This window comes from Scyliorhinus canicula, chromosome 7, assembly GCF_902713615.1.
Source record: "Scyliorhinus canicula chromosome 7, sScyCan1.1, whole genome shotgun sequence".
NCBI classification, from domain to species: Eukaryota; Metazoa; Chordata; class Chondrichthyes; order Carcharhiniformes; family Scyliorhinidae; genus Scyliorhinus; species Scyliorhinus canicula.
In genome coordinates this window covers 147,290,900-147,311,144 of record NC_052152.1, presented here as the reverse complement: position 1 = coordinate 147,311,144, position 20,245 = coordinate 147,290,900, and the positions used below count along the sequence as shown (strand labels likewise).

The following is a 20,245-nucleotide window of genomic DNA, read 5'->3' as shown; positions in this document are numbered from 1 at the left end:
GCGGAACGCCAGCCACTCCGGCGCGGGCCTAGCCCCTCAATGTTAGGGCTTGGCATCAATGGTTCTTTAGAAAGATAATGCAGAACATCAGTTCTCCTGATATCCTGACTACCACACTGGTTTAGCTCACTTGGCTAAATTGCTGGCTTTTAAAGCAGACCAAGCAGGCCAGCAGCACGGTTCGATTCCCGTACCAGCCTCCCCGAACAGGCGCCGGAATCTGGCGACTAGGGGCTTTTCACAGTAACTTCATTGAAGCCTACTCGTGACAATAAGCGATTTTCATTTTTCATTTCCCTCAACCAAGAGTATAAAAGAATTTTCTGTTCCCGTCACTCATTTCTAGTTGTATGAGGCTGCAGATAGGTTCCTTTGGAGCCCGACATTAAACATTAAAACTACAATGCATGAACACTTAATTAGCTGTGAGTCTCACTGAGATTGTGAATAGCATTGTATAAACAAAAGTTATTTCTTGTATTGATTCGAGATTCATCGAATAAAAAATATTTTACAGAAAGTAATATTTTTTTTTCTGGAAAAAATCCTAAATCACATATACTGTATTAAGATCCTGGCAGTTTGCTCACATATCACATTCTGCCACAGTTGTTAAGTTATTATGAATTCATTGTTTTCTTTTATTAATCCTTTAGTTTTGAGATGCTTAGGAATTCCTACTCGTGTTGTCACCAACTTTAATTCTGCTCATGACAGCAATGGGAATTTAACGATTGATGAATTCTTTGATGAACGCGGGAGAAAATGTGGCGGAGGAGGCGACAGCGTTTGGTGAGTCAAATCAGTTTAAAAATAAAAGTTTAAGAGTGCAGCACATAGATGAGAAAGAGGAGAAGGCCAGGAATAAACCCTTGCGGAATTGTCAAGGTGCACATCTGGGAAGAGAAGCCATTGCTGGAGGTACTCTGGCAACCATCAGCAAAGTCAGAGGATGAAATGAGCACAGAGTAACTGAGCAGGTCAATGGAGAAGGGACATTAGGACCATGTCACAGATTCCAGAGGGATTGGGGTGAACCAGCAGTAATAATGAAGCATAATTACAATTACAGGGAAAGTAATAATAATAACAATAATCTTTATTGTCACAAGTCGGCTTACATCACTGCAATTAAGTTACTGTGAAAAGCTCCAAGTCACCACATTCCAGCACCTGTTTGGTTACACGGAGGAAGAATTCAGAATGACCAATTCACCTAACAGCACGTCTTTCGGGACTTGTGGGAGGAAACCGAAGCACCCGGTGGAAACACAGGGAGAACGTGCAGCCTCTGCACAGACAGTGACCCAAGCGGGAATCAAACCTGGGACCCTGGCACTGTGAAGCAACAGTGCTACCCACTGTGCTACCGTGCCATCCATGTAATCTGTGACTTTGATTTGGTCTTTTTTTGAACTGTTATTTCTTTCTGCATTTTGTTTAGAGGGTGCTTGAAAGGAGAACAGTTTTAAAATAATCTTTGATTTTTCCTCCCCTTTTTCAATTCTTACATCAAACCTAATTATATTATTTTCTAATAGTTGGAATATATATTGGATTATTTAATTAAATGTCAAAATATAACAGTAAAAGCTTTTTAATAGTAATTACTCATATGTATTGAGATCATGTGCAGATAAACCATAACTGATCTTATGAAACTAAATGTTCACTTAATCATTAATACTGATGTTATGACTGATGGTCACTATCAATCAGTCAAGTGTTCATCTGTTTTTGTTTCCCTGATTAAGCACATAAATGTAACAAAATAATTTCTGTGAGAATTTGAGTAACCTGCAGAATTTTCATTGTTGCTGCATCTTAGGAACTTCCACGTCTGGATAGAGAGTTGGATGGCACGAAATGATCTGAAGCCCGGTTATGGTGGTTGGCAGGTACTGGACCCAACCCCACAGGAGAAAAGCGAAGGTACAGAGAACAATTCCGAAACCGCGATTGGGAATAGTGCACCTCAACCAGTTCACACCTTTTCTCATAGTCATGACTTATCGCTGCTGTATTGATTCTAAATAGTGCTGTGTCATGGACTGATGTCCTACTGGGCCAACATAGGTCAAGCAGTTGGGCAGCATCTGTATCTCAGGGGGAAATGTCTTCTGATCAATAGAGATAGTGGAATAAATTATTAAGCATTGCAAAGGTCCTTCCTGTTTATTTCCTTTGTTCCCATTTATTTTATTATTTTTGGTCCATGGACCCATAATTGGAATGTGCCTTGTAGCAGAAGAGTGCAGGCCAGGACAGTGTGTTCTTAGGTTTTGTATTTTGACGAGGAGAAACCAGACTTGTAGTCACCGAGTGAAACTTAGGAATCGGTTTTGGAGAAAGTCGGTTTGATTGAATAACTGGTAACTGGTAGGTTGGCCAGGGACAATGTTCTGCCTGACAACAGTCAGTGATTGGTTCCTGCCAGGTGGTTTTTCCAAAGAGAACCTGCCAGAAGCATCTAGGCCTTCAAAAGAAGAGGAGTTGTATTTTCTCCCTATTTCTCCTGCCTGTTGCCTACCATCTCCGTGAGTCTGCAGTGAAGATCATCGTAAGCTGAAGGAAAAGAAAGTACCCAACTGAAGGCCTAACCTTGAGAATCAAAGATTCTTATCCTTTTATTTTACCTCCCCATGCCTGCATGGGTCTCACCCCACAACCCAAAGATGCGTAGGGTAGCGACATGTTGCAGGAAAATATTTCCTTTACCTCTCAACCACCCTTTTCCCTCTGTGCGGTTTGTGTGTATGTGTAGAGAAAGTTAGGGTAGTTAGACAGTGGGGAGGGGGAGGGGTTGGGAATCAGATAGCAGATAGCCAGTTGTATTTTCTGCCTATTTAATTACAATTACGCTGAATAATAAAAGGTTACTTGTGTGTAAATTTGAAAACCTTGTGACCGTAGTCAATGTAACTCAACCAAAGCTACGGGTATAAAATCTAATTTCACCTGCGTTGCCACTCAGGGTCAAGTGGAGTTGGAGTTGACTGCGTACTAGTCAAGGGCAGCACGGTAGCATTGTGGATAGCACAATCGCTTCACAGCTCCAGGGTCCCAGGTTCGATTCCGGCTTGGGTCACTGTCTGTGCGGAGTCTGCACATCCTCCCTGTGTTTCCTTGGTTTTCCTCCGGGTGCTCCGGTTTCCTCCCGCAGTCCAAGGATGTGCAGGTTAGGTGGACTGGCCATGATAAATTGCCCTTAATGTCCAAAATTTCCCTTAGTGTTGGGTGGGGTTACTGGGTTATGAGGATAGGGTGGAGGTGTTAACCTTGGGTAGGGTGCTCTTTCCAGGAGCCGGTGCAGACTCGATGGGCCGAATGGCCTCCTTCTGCACTGTAAATTCTATGTAATTCTATGTAACAGCATTGTTAATCACACTACATTCAGTGCTTCCTCCCATGAGGTAATCTATCTAAAGTGACACCATTTTAACAAGATTGTATGGCAGAAGCAAATCGTTAAAAAAATAAAACAAACAATTATATTTTAATATAGGAGGTCTTGTGGCGCAGTGGGTAGCATCCCTGCCTGTGAGCTAGAGCTCCGGGTTTGTGTCCCACCTCAGGATTTTATGGCCAAGGAAGGTGCATTCATAATGCAGTCGAACAGGTTGAGTATCACCCTACAAATCCTCCCAAACATGCCAATGGATGGCGGTAAGACCTGGAGTGAGAGTTGCACGGTGGTGCAGTGGTCAGCACTGCTGCCTCACGGTGCCGAGGACCCAGGTTCGTTCCCAGCCTCGGGTCACAGTCCGTATGGAGCTTGTGCATTCTCCCTATGTCTGAGTGGGTCTCACCCCCACAACCCAAAGATGTGCAGGGTAGGTGGCTTGGCCACGCTAAATTGCCCCTTAATTGGAAATTTTTTTTTTAATGTTTTGAGTTGGAGTGACTTCTGGTCAATCACACTTGATGCCGAGTGGCACCCTTCAAACTATAAGCCTTTGGAAACAGGCTAGCGACATTTTGCAGGAATAACTAGTCAATTTCCATATAATTATGGAAATAGATGAAAGTTTGCCTCAGTGCAACTCTTGATGCAGGAAGAGAATTGGAATTGGAATATTTTAATAAAGGTGTTTAATGTTTGAATAGACTGATGTGAGATGGCTGTAAGGGCTTCTGAAAGCTTTTGTTACACTTGAATCATGGTATGGATCCTTTAAGTTCATTCAAGTTTATTCTCAATTATTTCTTCATTTTCTTTTTAGGAGTTTATTGCTGTGGACCAGCTCCAGTCACTGCAATCAAAGACGGATCAGTGGATATGAAGTATGACGTTCCCTTTGTCTTTGCTGAGGTCAATGCAGATCAAGTATGCTGGCTCTTGCATAGAGATGGCACAAAAGAAAAATTAAGCATCGAAACACAGCATGTGGGTCAGAACATCAGCACCAAGTGTTGTGGGAGAAATGATCGTGATGACATCACACAAAATTACAAATATCCTGAGGGTAAGGAAAAGAAGCAGACATTTAGGAATGTGATATTTTAAAAAACTTTAATATTGGTCTTGCTTACATCTTGATTCCAGTTTTATCAATCCAGTTTAATAGCAACGAATTCACCACCCATATCCCATTTTATAACTCTAGTGAACTGCTGGTATAGTGCCTGTTTATAGCTACATGGAAGACCAGAAGACACAGGAGCAGAGTGAGACCATTCAGCACATCAAGTCTGCTCCACCATTCAATCGTGGCTGATATGTTTCTCATCCCCATTCTCCTGCCTTCTCCCCATAACCCTTGATTCCCTTAATAATCAAAAACCTAACTATCTATATGTGGATTAAGAAACCATTCATAGAATTTATCCAAGTAAAGAGAGCAGAAAAGTAAATATACCACTGTTATTTTAATGCAATCCTATTTTTCAACCTATTTAGGCTCCGATAAAGAAAGAGCAATTGTTTCTGAAGCTGATCTCATAAATAGACTGGGTCGTGTGCCAGAAAAGAAACTCCAGCTCCACATGAAGGCCGAGAAATCAATAAACAATGGGTCTGATGCCCAAGTTCATGTAACCATCTCCAACCTCAGTTCGTCGAACATGGTCTGCAATCTTAACTTTAGTGCTCATGTAAAGAGCTACAACGGAAATCTAGTGAACCAAATTACAGAAAAGGATCTGGAACGAATTGCTGTCCGAGCCAATGGAGGTAATGGAACAGTTATTGATCTTCTATTTTTCTTGTCTCCATTTTCTTTTGCAACAGACAGCCTGTTATGATTTGGTCACAAAACGTCCACAGGGAACCTCCACGGCAGCCATGGAGTGAGCGGCCAGATATTTGATAGCATCTGCTCAGGGGCTGGTTTAGCACAGGGCTAAAGAGCTGGCTTTTAAAGCAGACCAGGGCAGGCCAGCAGCACGGTTCAATTCCCGTACCAGCCTCCCCGAACAGGCGCCAGAATGTGGCGACTAGGGGCTTTTCACAGTAACTTAATTTGAAGCCTATTTGTGACAATAAGCGATTTTCATTTCATTTAATTTTCATTTACCCGTCTGAGGGAAGAGGTTTTGGATGGAAAGAGGTCTAGGAGTACCAAGAGAAGGTGTAACTCCTCTGGTGTGGCGGGTAGATGGATCCACAAACTAGGAGTGGGTTGAGAAGACAGGAATTGTTGGAGCAGCAGAGTCTTTGTGGTGCACCCAGGCTAAGATGGCGGAGGGCAAAGGGGCCGTTCTGCCTGTCCAGTGGTCAACGGAGCAGCTGGTAGGATTTCTAAATGCCAAGTTCAGCCCGCAGAGGAAGGAGGCCCTGGAAGACCTGGCTAGGGTGATGGAGCCGGTTAAAGCAGGTATTGAGAAAGTGGAATAGAGGCTGGAGTCCCAGGACTGGTCGATCCAGAAAACGGAGGAGGGTGGTGGGGGAGCACGAGGAAGAGTTTGCCTCGTTGGTGGCCGAGGTGAGGGTGAGGTGGGAGACCCAGAAGAGGCTGAAGGAGAAGGCGGAAACCTGGAGAATCACTCCAGAAAGCAAAATTTGAGGATTGTGGGGATGCCCTAGGCAGATGGGGAGGACGGTACGTATGTGGCCAAAATGTTGGAGCATTATGGGGGGTGGGGGGCTTTGACCAGCCCATGGAGGTCAACAGAGCGCACAGAATGCTGATGAGGCCGAAAGCGGGCGAACCGCCAAGGGCGATCGTGGGGCGGTTGCACCGCTTTCTGGATAAAAAGAAGATTCTTCGGTGGGCGAGACAGACAAGGAAGTACACCTGGGAAGGGAAGGAGCTGCGGGTGTATCAAGACCTCGGTGCAGAACTGGCGAAGAGGAGGTCCAGGTTCAATCGGGTCATGGCTGCCTTCTTCAAGAAGGGGGTGACGTTTGGAGTGCTGTACCTGGCCCACCTCTGGGTGACTTTCCAGAATGGAGTTTCTTAGAGATGAGGGACGATGGACTGGCAGGAGGAGGAGGACATTGAACTTTGGAGAAGTTTGTAAGGAGATTTCTTTGTTCTTGGGAAACTTTTCGCCTTGAAGTGTTCCTTTGGTTTTGATGGCAGGGTGTTTGGAGGGCCAGTGCATATTTTCTGTCTTTTGGGGGGGGGGAGGGGGGGGGGGGGGGGCGTCTGGGAGGGGTAGGGGGTTTAGAGGCCTTGGACGGGGGCTGCCATGCTCCTTGGGCGGGCTAGTTAATAGAGATGGCAAGGCTGGTGGAAAAGATTCTGAGGCATCATAATCACATTAAGCAACCTCCTCACATTTGCTGACAACTGTCTCCCTTTCACAAACCCCATTAGGTCCTCGCCTATCACCCCCTTAATTCACAAAGCCAATACCTTTGCCAACTACTTGTCGTCCACATTCAACAGCGATATCAGACAGTGCGATCCACACTGCTCCGGATCCTTGTCCTTTTTCAATATCAAACAAATGGATGCCTCTGACAGTCCAGGGTGGTGTTCCCCCCTTTCCCTAGCCTCATTGTATGCCCTCACCAGCAGGGGCCCCAGCTCCCCCCCATACGTTTTATAAAATTCCACTGGAAAGCCGTACAGGCCATCCGGGCCTGGGGCCTTCACTACCTTCTCCCTGTACTCTCCATTACCTCCCTCAACCTGATAGGGTCCCCCAATCTCTGTACCAACTCCTCGTCCACCCTGGGAAACTCCATCCAGGAGCTACTCTATCCCTCCCGCCCTCTCCAGCCGCGGGCTCTGACTCATACAATCTCCTGTAAAAAGTCTCAAACACCCCATTTACCCCCATCGGGTGCAACATCACCTTTCCCATCTCGTCCTTTACTCTGCCAATCTCCCTCACCGCCTACTGCTTCCTCAGCCTGTGGGCTAGCATCCTACTTGCCTTCTCCCCATACTCATATACTGACCCTCTGGACCTCCGCAGCTACCCTATCACCTTTCCCGTGGACACTAATCCAAACTTCATCTGGAGCCTTCAGGACCCCTGCTTCCTTATTCAGTTTGAAGTACTTCACAGGGCACATATGAAGGCTGCGCGGATGAGAAGGTTTTTTGAGGGAGTAGAGGATAGGTGTGGGTGGTGCGCGGGGAGGTCCACGAATCATGCCCACATGTTTTGGGCATGTCCGAAACTAAAGGGGCTCTGGCAGGGGTTTGCGGATGTCCAGCGGGATTCTCCCTTCTGGGGACTAAGTCCCCACGCCGGCGGGTGAACCGGCGCCAGAGGTAGCAATCCAGAGGTAGCGATATTTGGGGTGTCGGAAGATCCGGGGGTTCCAGGGGCCGAAAGGGGCCGACGTTTTGGCCTTTCCCTTCCTGAAAGCCCGGTGACGGATCTTACTTGGATGGAGGGACTCAGAGCCGCCGAAAGCAGGGGTGTGGGTGAGCAGCCTGACAGAATTTCTGAGGCTGGAGAAGGTCAAGTTCCTCCTGAGCAGGTGGGTTGATGGTTTCGCTTGGAGGTGGAAGCAGCACTTCGACTTCTTTAAGGAGGATTGAGGAGTCAACAAAACGGGAGGGGGGTTAAGGGGGTTAATGTGGGGAAGGCAGGATGGGAGGAGGGGGCATGATTAAGAAGCGGGGGGGGGGGAGCCGGTCTTGATTATTTATAATGTTGTAAAGTTTTACATCTGCTTCAGTTTCTTTTTTATGAATATGCTGAATAAAATATTCCAAAAGAAAAAAAAACCCACAGAAAATGTTGGAAATATGCAGGTCAGGTAGCATCTGAGGAGAAACAAACCAAGTAGACATTTTTCCTCCCTGGCCCTCCATCATGATCTGGCCATACCTGCCATGATGACGGAAACCTGGACTAGATTTACTGCCCCCTCCGCAGCATGTTTGAGGAGGCAGCCCACCATTGGCCTGCGGTGTGAGATTGTCCGGTCCCACCACGGTCAACGGGTTTTCCCATTGTTTGCCACCAGGGAACCCGCTGAGGGCATCACCATCAGCGTGTCTGGAAGATCCTGCCAGCAGGAACAGCCAGAAACTTTCATGTTTATATGTGATCTGCTGGCATTGTCAGACTTAATAAACTATATAACTTAGAAACTAAGAGCAGCTTGACTTAAGTGTCCTGAATTCATACCTCTCTGTGTACTTTTGTCAGATAGCCAGATAGGCATCCATCATTCTCCCAAATATTACACTAACTTGTATGTAAATCTCCCGAGAGGTTAAAATCTCATATTTGAACTGTCTTGTTCAACTGACATCCATAATATTCAGCATTATCTCCACTCACCACCACCCTGAACACACCCACCCCAATCGTGCGTGGAAAATCCTGTCCTTTATATTTGTAAGCAGTAACAATAATTTTTTTTATAAATTTAGAGTGCCCAATTCATTTTTTCCCAATTAAGGGGCAATTTAGTGTTGCCAATCCACCTAGCCTGCACATCTTTGGGTTGTGGGGTCAAAACCCACGCAAACACGTGGAGAACGTGCAAACTCCACACAGACAGTGACCCAGAGCCGGGATCGAACCTGGGACCTCGGCGCCGTGAGGCTGCAGGGTTAACCCACTGCACCACCGTGCTGCCCCAGCAGTAACAATCATGGCTGAGATTCTCCAGAAGACCATTTCTAAGACAGTCAAAGAAACTAGAATTTGTTTTATTTGTGCAAATCATCATTCTTCTCTTTACCTTACCTCCGCCTTTGCTGCAGCATTTATGTATTTGGATTTGGATTGGTTTATTGTCAAATGTACCGAAGTACAGTGAAAAATACTGGGCTTGATTCTCTGGTCGCCGACGCTGGAATCGCGTTCGGTGATCGGCCGGAGAATTAGAGTTCCCGACCAAATCAGGGGTGGTGACGATTTTGCCACGCTCCGCCCCTCCAAAAAGGTGTACTCAGAGAGGGTGCCACATATCAACGGCCTGAGGACATTGCCTGAGGCCCGTCCCCCGATGATACGTCCCCAACTGGCCGAGTTCCCGACGGCATTGATCGGGTGTGGTCTCATCAGTTAGGAACTCAGCGTGGTAACTGCGGACTAAGTGCAGCTCTGCCACAGTCCGGGAATATTGATCCACTGGCAAGGGGCTTTGCCAGGGGCTGGGGGTACTGCTGGGGTGGTCCAGGCAAAGGGGGGGGGGGCACTATTTCACGGACCGGGTCCGCAAGCGGCCTCCGCCGTGTAGCACGGCGCGGCCGCTGCAGGCTGCCGCTGTGCGCATGCGTGGCCACGGACCCATCAATTCTCCGGGGTGTATCGGCAGCTAGACCCGGGTGCTGTAAGCTGCCGGCACGCTAGCCCCCAGCAAAATGGGGAATCGGTGGCCCTTTGACATCATTTCTTCTGGTGTAAAACGCCACCGTTCCCAGGCTCGCATGGGGACATAGCCCCAGAATCGGAGAATCCAGCCCATTGTTCTGCATACAGTCCAGACAGATCATTCCATACAAAAAAACCATAGGGCATACATAAATACACAATGTAGATACATAGGCACAGGCATCGGTTGAAGCATACAGGAGTGCAGTACCTCCCAGTAGAGTAGGGGAGGCGGTGGTGTACTGGTATTTTCCCTGCACTAGTTACCCAGAGATCCAGAGTAATGCACTGGGACCCAGGTTCAAATCCCACCACTGCAGATTATTTGAATTCAATAAAAATCTGGAATTAAAAGTCTAATGATGACCATGAAACTGTTGTCCATCATCATGAAAACCCATCTGGTTCACTAATGTCCTTTCGGTAATGAAATCTGTCATCCTTACCTGGTCTGGCCCATATGTGACTCCAGACCCACAGCAATCTGGTTGACTCTTAAATGCCCCCTTAAGACATAGCCTGCGATGACATGTACCATGAGCGAATAAAAGAAACGTAAAGAAGATGCGTGAAGAGATCAGTTCAGTCCATAAGAGGGTCATTCAGGAGTCTGGTAAAAGCAGAGAAGAAGCTGTTTTTGTACCTGTTAGTGCTTGTTCTCAGACTTTTGTATCTCCTGCTCGATGGAAGAAGTTGGAAGAGTGAATAAGCTAGGTGGGAGGGGTCTTCATGCCTTTAAACTAGGTTTTATAGCCAATTCCATATTATTTTCCTCTAGATGTCCACTTTACAGAAATTACTCATCCAGATATCTAACATCTTATCCCATTGTAAGTCAATTTTGTACATCAGGCAGATCTACTGCTGTAGTGCATTGAATTCAAAATCCTTGCTACACATTCTTTCATAGCTTGACTCCACCTTATCTTTGCAACTTACTTCACCTTATGTCCTACGCTTTTTAGAACATGAATTCTCCCTACTCACACTCATGCCCATCCCCCACCCAACCATCCTCCTCATACCATATCTTGAGACAATGCTTTTAGCCATCACTGGCCTTTCAATCAATCCCCACCAATCCTTTCAACCTTGCCCTAGTTACCACCCCATCCAACTCCAGGCCTTTCTCCCTTTACAGACTGCTCCGGGACAAGACATTATATAAGAAATCAGTACCGTATTGAGATTTATGGTGATTTTTGAAACATGTTTTTTCCTTGCTCTTGTCTTTTCAGATGAGACCATGACTCTCGTCGTGCCTTACTCGGACTATGGCAATTACCTTGGACACCATCACTTGATCAAGCTGACTGCTTCAGTAGTTGATATAGTGACAAAAAAAATGGCATTGGCAGTGAATGATCTTTCTGTGATTAATCCTGAAATCACAATTCAGGTAATAAACTGCAGCAACTCCATCAATTGCATCTCACTATTGAAACCATTAATTGAACTGCCAATCTCTGGAGAGGTTTTACTTTTTGATACATTCAGTGATCCCATGCACCTACCCTCTATTAGTAGCCAGAATGATTTTCAATGTTCCCTTCCAACACAATATAAAATTTGGGGTGCAATGTGGTGGCATGTCATGGCTGGTAGATGCCGGGAGAAGTCTTTTCTGCGATCTACCCTGCTCTTCACGCCTTGTGAGATCTAACGGGATCGTGCAAGATGACACGATCTCAATCCAGGTGTAAATCAAGAGCGAGGCAGCTCACTCTGATATGTGCGCGCCTGATCTACCAAGGCCCTAAGATCTAACCCCTTTCGCCATAGAGACCTCAGATGAGCACTGTTCAGTGCTGGTCTCCACAAAAGGGGACCAGGCGGAACGGCATTCAGGGGGGCGGGTGCGGTGCTGTCTCCCAGGGGATAGGAGGCACCCAGGTGGTTGCCCTCTGGACAGGGCAACACCCTGGCCCAGCTGGAGTTCCCCGCTGAGGCCCCGGGTTTCAACAAAGTTCTGTTAGATAGTGTGGTGTTTGTTGGTGCTGTGAGCACTGGAAAACACCAACTAAATGCACTTGACACAAGACTTCTTTGCAATTTGGTTAGATCATGCCCTAGAACTATTACAATGTTAAATTGAATTATTTTAATTAATAACTAAATGGAACCAGAATAAGGCGGTATTAGAAAACCCTCAGCACTTGGAAACAAACTGAACTTAAACAGGATTCCAGTGGTGCAGGAGGAGCTCCAAGTAATTTGCAGTGATTTATTTCCTCCAATTTTTCAGTTTGCATTGACACTCTTTTCCATTGTTCCCATAATTCAATGTAGCATTCTTCTCTACTTCCAACATGGTTCAAGCTGACCTTTAAGCTTCAATCTCTCCTCTCACCCTTAGTTAATATTAAAGTGATCCTTCCTTCATCCTAATGTTCTTCCAGCTTCTCCCCTTCTTCCTCTCTTCAATGTACTGGCTAAACTTGTGACCCCCTTCTTTGTACTCTTCCTCCATTTCCCTTTCCTCCTCTTTTCTATCTCCCCTTAGTGCCATTCCTACCAGAATCCAATCTTAAATCTGGGTTACTTTCTACTAAATGTAGAAGTTTCAGTTCTTGCACGAATACCTAACTACAATATAAAATGGTGTCCAGAATCACTTCAAGTTAGCAGTGTGTCTCAGACATGAACAGGTGAGAAGGATAGCAATGATGTTCGTTATAAAACACTGAAATGAGCCCCAAACTATGGCTGCCAACCTGAAAGGCCAATTATTGACATCAAGGAGCCTTGAGCTCTCAAATTAATGACAGGACAATAGTCAAGACTCCTCGAAAGGGAGAAGTAGAACAGAAAGGTTTTCACCTTAGGGGAAGTTTCAATGGGATTTTGTACAACATGAAATCAGCAAATGTTGAGCTACAACCCTTTAATAAACATAAGTCTGGCTGATTTCAACAGTCAGGGATAATAAGGGTGAATTAGAGCATTAAAACTGATTTATTTCCTCAGATCCGTGGTGATCCTGTCATACACCTTCCATTGATGGCAGAAATCCAGTATACGAACACTTTGCGAGTGCCACTGAACCATTGTGTCTTCACTGTGGAAGGAACATATCTAATTTGTGGGATGAAAACATTCAAGTAAGTACAAAGACATGGGGCTGGATTCTCCGCACCCCGACACCTAAATCGCGGCAGATGCCGGGGCAGAGAATCCAGTTTTACGCAGAAATCGGGACCAGCGCCGGTTCGCCGATTCTCCGGGCTCCGAAAAGCGCCGTACTCAGCGAGTACACCGCGCCGCCTGGGGCCATTGCCAGAGGCCCACTCCGACATCCTCCACCACTGACCGGCCAAAGTCCCGACGGCATGGAACTAATATGCTCCAGCCGGGATACTCGCGTGGCGGCTGCGGACTCAGTCCATGGCCGCCCTGGTCGGGGGCAGGCCGCTCGGAGGCCAGGGGGGACCTTATAGGCAGCCAGGGAATGTTCCTGCGGTGATTGAGGGTCGGGAGTGCAGCTGGTCGGGGGTCTTTTTCTTGGCTCTGGCTCCGCGGTCCGAGTCCACCATGGAGCACGGCGCGGCCGCTGACCCGGAAGTGCGGGGGCCCGTAACTCCAGCAAAAGCTGCAAGATTTATTCTGGGTCCTTGCTAGCTCCCTGCAGGGCTGGGAATTTGTATCCCTTTGATCCAGGATTTTCAGGAGTTTTGACGCTGGCGTGGGGATATAGTCCCAATAATGGCGAATCCAGCCCAAGTTTGTTAAAAATATAAAATTCACACAACAGGACAAACAAATTATTCATTTTTAGCATACATAAATCTCCATTACTTGAATTCCATCACACATTAATACCTGTTCCTTTCTACAACTACACATATAGAATTAAGAAAACAGATTTGCCTACAAGAAAAACCCTGACTGTTTTGAAGGCAATTATTTTGTGCTTTATTTGAATATATGTTTGATTGGCAGTTATACTTGTGTTTAGGAGATATTAATAAACATTTCCTTTGCCTAGATTAAATTGTTAAAGCATGGCGATTTAAAGCCAGAGATCCAGTCCATTGAAATAGTCACTCTTCTGCCCTCAGCAGTCAGGGAAACAAATATAGTCAGGTTAAGTGAGTGGGCAACAAGGTAACAAATGGAGTGTAATGTGGAAATGTTATGGCATTTAGAATAGAAAAGCAGAACATTTTTGAAAAGGTGTAGAACTTGAAGACATTGATGGTCAGAAGGACTTAGATGTATTTGTGTAAGGAACTCTGAAAGTTAGCATGCAAATACAGTAAACAATTAGGAAAGCAAGTAGCATGTTGGCCTTTATCAGACAGAATCACAGAATTGTTATGGTGCAGAAGGAGGCCATTTGGCACATCGTGTGTGTACTGGCTCTCCAAACGAGCATTATGGCTCAGTGTCATTCTCCTGCCTTCCCCATTCAAGTAATCATCTTCTGCCCTCTTGAATGCTTCCATTAAACCTGCCTGCACCACACTTCCAGGCAGTGCTCCAGACCTGAACCACTCATTGTGTGAGAAAGATTTTTCATCGCTCACATCTGCTTCTTTTGCAAATCACCTTAAATCTGTGCCCTTTCATTCTTGATCCTTTTTCTGTTTTTTAAAATAATTTTTATTGAAATTTTTACAAAATAAAATACAAAATATAAACATCTTAGCTCTATTAACATACAACCGCGGTAACACCCCATGAACAATACCCCCCCAACTTCAATAGCAACTTCAAACAAAAAGAAAAAACAACAACAAAGTAAAAAAAACAAACAAGAGGGAGATAGCACCCTCCACAAACCCAAGTGCACAGTTCTCCCTCCTCCCAATCCTCCCCCCCCCCTCCCCCCCCCCCCCCCCCCCCCCCCCCCCCCCCCGGGCTGCTGCTGCTGTCGGCCTATTTCCCTACCGTTCCGCCAGGAAGTCCAGAAACGGCTGCCACCGCCTGAAAAACCCTTGTACTGATCCCCTCAGGGCAAATTTCACCCTCTCCAATTTAATGAACCTCGCCAAATCCGAGATCCAGGCCTCCACGCTTGGGGGCCTCGCATCCTTCCATTGGAGCAAGATCCTCCGCCGGGCTACTAGGGACGCAAAGGCCAGGACCCCGGCCTCTATCGCCTCCTGCACTCCCGGCTCCACTGCCACCCCAAAAATTGCGAGTCCCCAGCCTGGCTCGACCCTGGATCCCACCACCCTCGACACCGTCTTTGCTACCCCCTTCCAAAACTCCCCCAACGCTGGGCACGCCCAAAACATATGGGCGTGGTTCGCTGGGCCCCCCCCCGAGCACCTAGCACACCTGTCCTCGCCCCTGAAGAACCTACTCATCCTTGTCCCCGTCATGTGGGCCCTATACAGCACCTTGAACTGTATGAGGCTAAGCCTCGCACAGGAAGAGGAGGAATTCACTCTCTCCAGGGCATCCGCCCATGTCCCCTCCTCAATCTCCTCACCCAGCTCCTCTTCCCATTTACCCTTCAGTTCCTCCACCGAGGCCTCGTCTACCTCCTGCATCACCCGGTATATGTCCGAGATCCCCCCTCCTCCGACCCACACCCCCGAGAGCACCCTATCCCGCACCCCCCGTGGGGGCAGCAAGGGGAACCCCTCCACCTGCTGCCCGGCAAACGCCCTCACCTGCATGTACCTAAACATGCTCCCCAGGGGGAGCCCAAACTTACCCTCTAACTCCCCCAAGCTCGCGAACCTCCCCTCCACAAACAGGTCCCTCAACCTCCTAACCCCTGCCCTGTGCCAGCTCAGAAATCCACCATCAATGCTCCCTGGGACGAACCGATGGTTCCCCCGTATCGGGGCCTCCATCGAGCCCCCCCATTTCTCCTCTGTGCCGTCTCCATTGCCCCCAAATTTTGAGGGTAGCCGCCACCACCGGGCTCGTGGTATACCTTGTTGGAGGGAGCGGCAACGGCGCCGTTACCAGCGCCTCCAGGCTCGTGCCCACACATGACGCCGCCTCTATCCTCTTCCATGCTGCCCCTTCCTCGTCCATTACCCACTTACGCACCATCGCTGCGTTGGCTGCCCAGTAGTACCCACATAGGTTGGGCAACGCCAGCCCCCCCCTATCCCTGCCTCGTTCCAGGAACACTCTTCGAACCCTTGGAGTCCCATGCGCCCACACAAATCCCGTAATACTGCTGTTGACCCTCCTGAAAAAGGCCTTTGGGATAAAGATGGGGAGGCACTGGAACAAGAACAAAAACCTCAGGAGCACCGTCATCTTGACGGACTGCACCCTCCCCGCCAGTGACAGCGGTAATATATCCCACCTCTTAAACTCCTCCTCCATCTGCTCCACCAACCTTGTGAGGTTGAGCTTGTGCAGTGCCCCCCAACTCCCAGCCACCTGGACCCCTAGGTACCTGAAGCTCTTCCCTGCCTGCTTCAGTGGGAGCCTACCAATCCCCTCCTCTTGATCCCCCGGGTGCACCACAAACACCTCGCTCTTGCCCAGGTTCAACTTATACCCCGAGAAACCCCCGAATTCCCCAAGGATCCTCATCACCTCCGGCATCCCCCCCACCGGGTCCGCCACATACAGCAGCAGGTCGTCCGGGTACAGTGATACTCGATGCTCCTCCCCACCCCCCCGCACCATGCCCCTCCAGTTCCCTGACTCCCTCAATGCCATGGCCAGGGGCTCAATTGCCAACGCGAAGAGCAAGGGGACAGGGGGCACCCCTGTCTCGTCCCCCGATGCAGTCGAAAGTATTCCGACCTCCTCCTATTCGTGGCTACACTTGCCATCGGGGCCTCGTAGAGCAGCCTCACCCACCGAATAAACCCCACCCCAAACCCGAAGCTCTCCAACACCTCCCACAAGTACTCCCACTCCACCCTATCGAAGGCCTTCTCCGCGTCCAACGCCACCACTATCTCCGCCTCCCCTTCCACCGCCGGCATCATAATGACATTGAGGAGTCTTCGCACATTTGTGTTCAGCTGCCTTCCCTTCACAAACCCCGTCTGGTCCTCATGTATGACCCCCGGCACACAATCCTCTATTCTAGTGGCCAGGATCTTTGCCAGCAGCTTAGCGTCGGCGTTCAGCAACGAAATCGGCCTATATGATCCACACTGCAGAGGGTCCTTGTCCCGCTTCAGGATCAAGGAAATCAGTGCCCGTGACATAGTTGGTGGCAAAGCCCCCCCCCCTCCCATGCCTCGTTAAAGGTCCGGACCAACAGGGGGCCCAACAGGTCCAAATACTTTTTATAGAATTCCGCCGGAAACCCGTCAGGCCCCGGCGCCTTCCCCGACTGCATGCTCCCTATCCCTTTGACAACCTCCTCCAACTCGATCGGCGCCCCTAGTCCCTCCACCCGCTCCTCTTCCACCCTCGGGAAACGTAACCTGTCCAGGAAGCGCCCCATTCCACCCTCCTCCACCGGGGGCTCAGACCGGTACAGTTCCCCATAAAAGTCCCTGAAGACCCCATTGACCTCTACCCCCCTCCGCACCACCTTCCCAGCTCTATCCATCACTCCCCCAATCTCCCTGGCTGCAGGTGACTTCACTGAGGAAGGAGCAGTGCTCCGAAAGCTAGTGATTCAAAACAACCCTGTTCGGCTTTAACCTGGTGTTGTAAGACTTCTTACTATTACAGGTTGACCAAGTTACAACAATTTAATGTGAGATAATAATGTGAGATCTGAGGAAGCATGGATCTCACATTAACTGGCCGTAGCTTCCTTATGCCTACGTCAGTGAACTGAGTGGGCACAACAGAAAGGAAAACCCCTGTCCTTCCTTTTCAGATGATTTCTTTATTTTCAACAGTTACCAATGACCTAAACATGTGCCTCTGTGCAATGTGCATGTGGGTTTCCCTACATGAGCTCCCCTTTGAAGGATAAAGCAGAAGCAAGGGAAAGATAGCTCTGTTCATTAGACATGACAGATAAATAAAGCTAATGCTCTCTTGGATTAATAAATTCAGAATTGGCCAACAGAACCAAATGAGCACACACAGAGGACCTGAAACAAGAAGAGTAAAATACAAGCTGACATTATCAAATCAGCCATTAGGGAAGCTGGGGATGATTTTGGTTTGCTTCTTGTATTCATGCTCATTTTCTTTTCTTTGAAGATCTCTAAAATCTACTGAAAGATTGTTTTCTATGTACATTGACGTTTCTCTCACATTGTTTCAGGATCAACAGGATAGATGCAAACCAAACTATAAAAATGCCTGTTGAATTCATTCCCAGCAAAGCAGGCCCACGGAAGTTAATGGTGGATTTTGACTGCAAGGAAATGACAGATGTGAAAGGATTCAAGAACATCACTGTCCAGTGTTTTAAACTCTGATTTACCCCTTACCTACTGCATCTCATACTTATGCCATTACATAATATAACCGTGCTTTATATTCTGCGCACTTGAAAATACTTTTTAATCAAAGTTACTCAGGCTGTGGAAATAGTATACGTGCCTAGGTCTGTTATAATCATTGTGATTGTACTTTATTAAGATGGCTAATCTATGAGGTACTTGGGAAGAATTTGACGCCATCCTAGCAGATATCTGGGCGAAAGCCTTTTATATTCAGGGTAGCCCATTTCCAAGAAGGCAGCCAGTGATTTTAGAATGTTTTGGTCTTAAGCAGGCATGAGACCTCTTGAATATTCTGATCAGTGGTCCAATGTTTGCAAACTGATATCAAAGTAGGCAAAAACTGAATTTTGCATTCTTATCTCAATGGTTTACAGCAGCTTAATCAGCAATCCTTAAAGAGGACTGTTGGAGGCAAGCAACTGAATGAAAGTGTACATTTTTGTTTTCAAACGTATCTTGCTGAGGAGCCAGAGGAGAATGAGTTCTCCTGCTCCCTCCACATCAGTCCTGTGGACCAATGCCGGCTAGGATTCTTCCCATCTCTGTTTGTCATCCTGTTCAGGCTTTATCTGCAGTTGCCTGAGCCAGTCAATTTGAGCAGGCCTAGCTGGTGAGTTGGCATCTGCAGCTCACCAATATCCTATCTTAAAAATGGTGACCAACACCCAATTTCTGGGAAGCTTTGGACCTTCATTTTCAGGCGCACTTTTTATGTTGTCTTATATTTACTGTCTTTTGAACGAGGGAGCAATTTCTTGGCTACATTTTTAAAACCTACTTGCACAGAACATTTTACAGAAACCTTATGATTCACTCCGAGTTTAAATTGTTGTGTTTCTCTGATGGGGGGGGGGGGGGGTGACTTATGCAAAGGGGTGACTGTATGATTATATAAATAGAACATGAAATGGAAATAGGAAATCATTTTTCGGAAATTCAACATGATTCTTAAGGCAGGTTCTTAAAATGGAAGGCATTGCGCTGTAGCCTTGTCCATGATAGATAATAATCATAATTTGAGATACTCCCCTTTTTAAACTAAAATTTTAAACTCTTTGATGCTGAAGTTGACATTTTTCCAAGTTATCCAGCATGACCAACATTAACATCCCCATATTATTACAATAAATAGAAATCTGGACTACTTAATTTTAACTTGCTGATGTGCACACCTTTGATGTTAGGGACAACAAGCAAAATGCAGCAGAATCTGCAAATCTGAAAGAAAAGCATAAGATGCTGAGAAATGTTCAGCAGGTCAGAGAGACCCATGGAAAGAATAATAACCAAGTAATTTTGACTAACATCTACCTGGGGAACTGGAACCTATGTTTATTGACAAACACATTCTGTTGAACATTTTGCATGGATGCGTCAGCATAAGTTCCGGTTTTCTGCATTTGAAAGGGTTTCCGATCATTAAGGGATGATAGTACCATACTATCTCTGAACTGATAACTAATCCATTCAAAGATCAGGGTGACTTTGCAGGGATAAATCTCATTTTGACTGCTACACTCTTTTAAACTTGGGGGCAGGGACTAAAAGGAAAGAAGCCAAATGTGGAGGGAGAGGACAATATTTACCATGAGCCATGTTAACCTACTATGTGCTGTTTGTTTTACAGCCTCTTATTTTAGCCTATTCGCTACATTCTTTATGAAATTATATATCACCTATTTTACCAACAAAATGACTAATTTTCATGTAATCGTGCATCTTTATGCTCCTGATATATGTACTACTTATTGATGTCTGGGTACTGGGCATTGTATGGATCAATTGGTGAAGAAAATAAAGCGGATGTTCATGAATGAATTCTGGATTAATTGCATTAATCAGGTTCAATTTCTTGCATTAATTATATAATTGAACTGGAGAACAATCCGCGAATCAACAACCATTTGCATTTAGATAACATCTGCAATATGGAAAGAATACCTCAAGTTGTAAGGAGCCCCTTTTGGAGTCTCACTTAGGTACAGAACTGCACTCTGGATGTAACCGGAATGAGTGCCTTTGAGAAGTAATGTGTCAAAACAACAATTTTATTGAACATTGACAAATGATTATACTACAGTAGTCCCCCGTTATACCGCGCCCCGCAATACCGCGGTTCGCGATATACGGCGGGGGTGCTTATGGACCCCAACTTTTTTCACTCTTTT

General features: G+C 46.8%; 1 protein-coding gene across 3 annotated transcripts in view; it reads left to right on the top strand.

The window, feature by feature from the left end:
- LOC119969444 (protein-glutamine gamma-glutamyltransferase 2-like) overlaps positions 1–19,895 on the top strand; it is a 70,465-nt gene extending 50,570 nt beyond the window's left edge. For all 3 annotated transcript variants that reach the window (XM_038803082.1, XM_038803081.1, XM_038803083.1), the window contains exons 7-13: positions 657–792; positions 1,829–1,932; positions 4,224–4,466; positions 4,901–5,173; positions 10,974–11,134; positions 12,703–12,836; positions 17,894–19,895. In XM_038803082.1, the coding sequence (XP_038659010.1) occupies positions 657–792; positions 1,829–1,932; positions 4,224–4,466; positions 4,901–5,173; positions 10,974–11,134; positions 12,703–12,836; positions 17,894–18,050 (1,208 nt within the window). In that variant the 3' untranslated portion in view covers positions 18,051–19,895. The remainder of the gene's footprint in view (positions 1–656; positions 793–1,828; positions 1,933–4,223; positions 4,467–4,900; positions 5,174–10,973; positions 11,135–12,702; positions 12,837–17,893) is intronic.
- Positions 19,896–20,245: the final 350 nt, after the last annotated feature.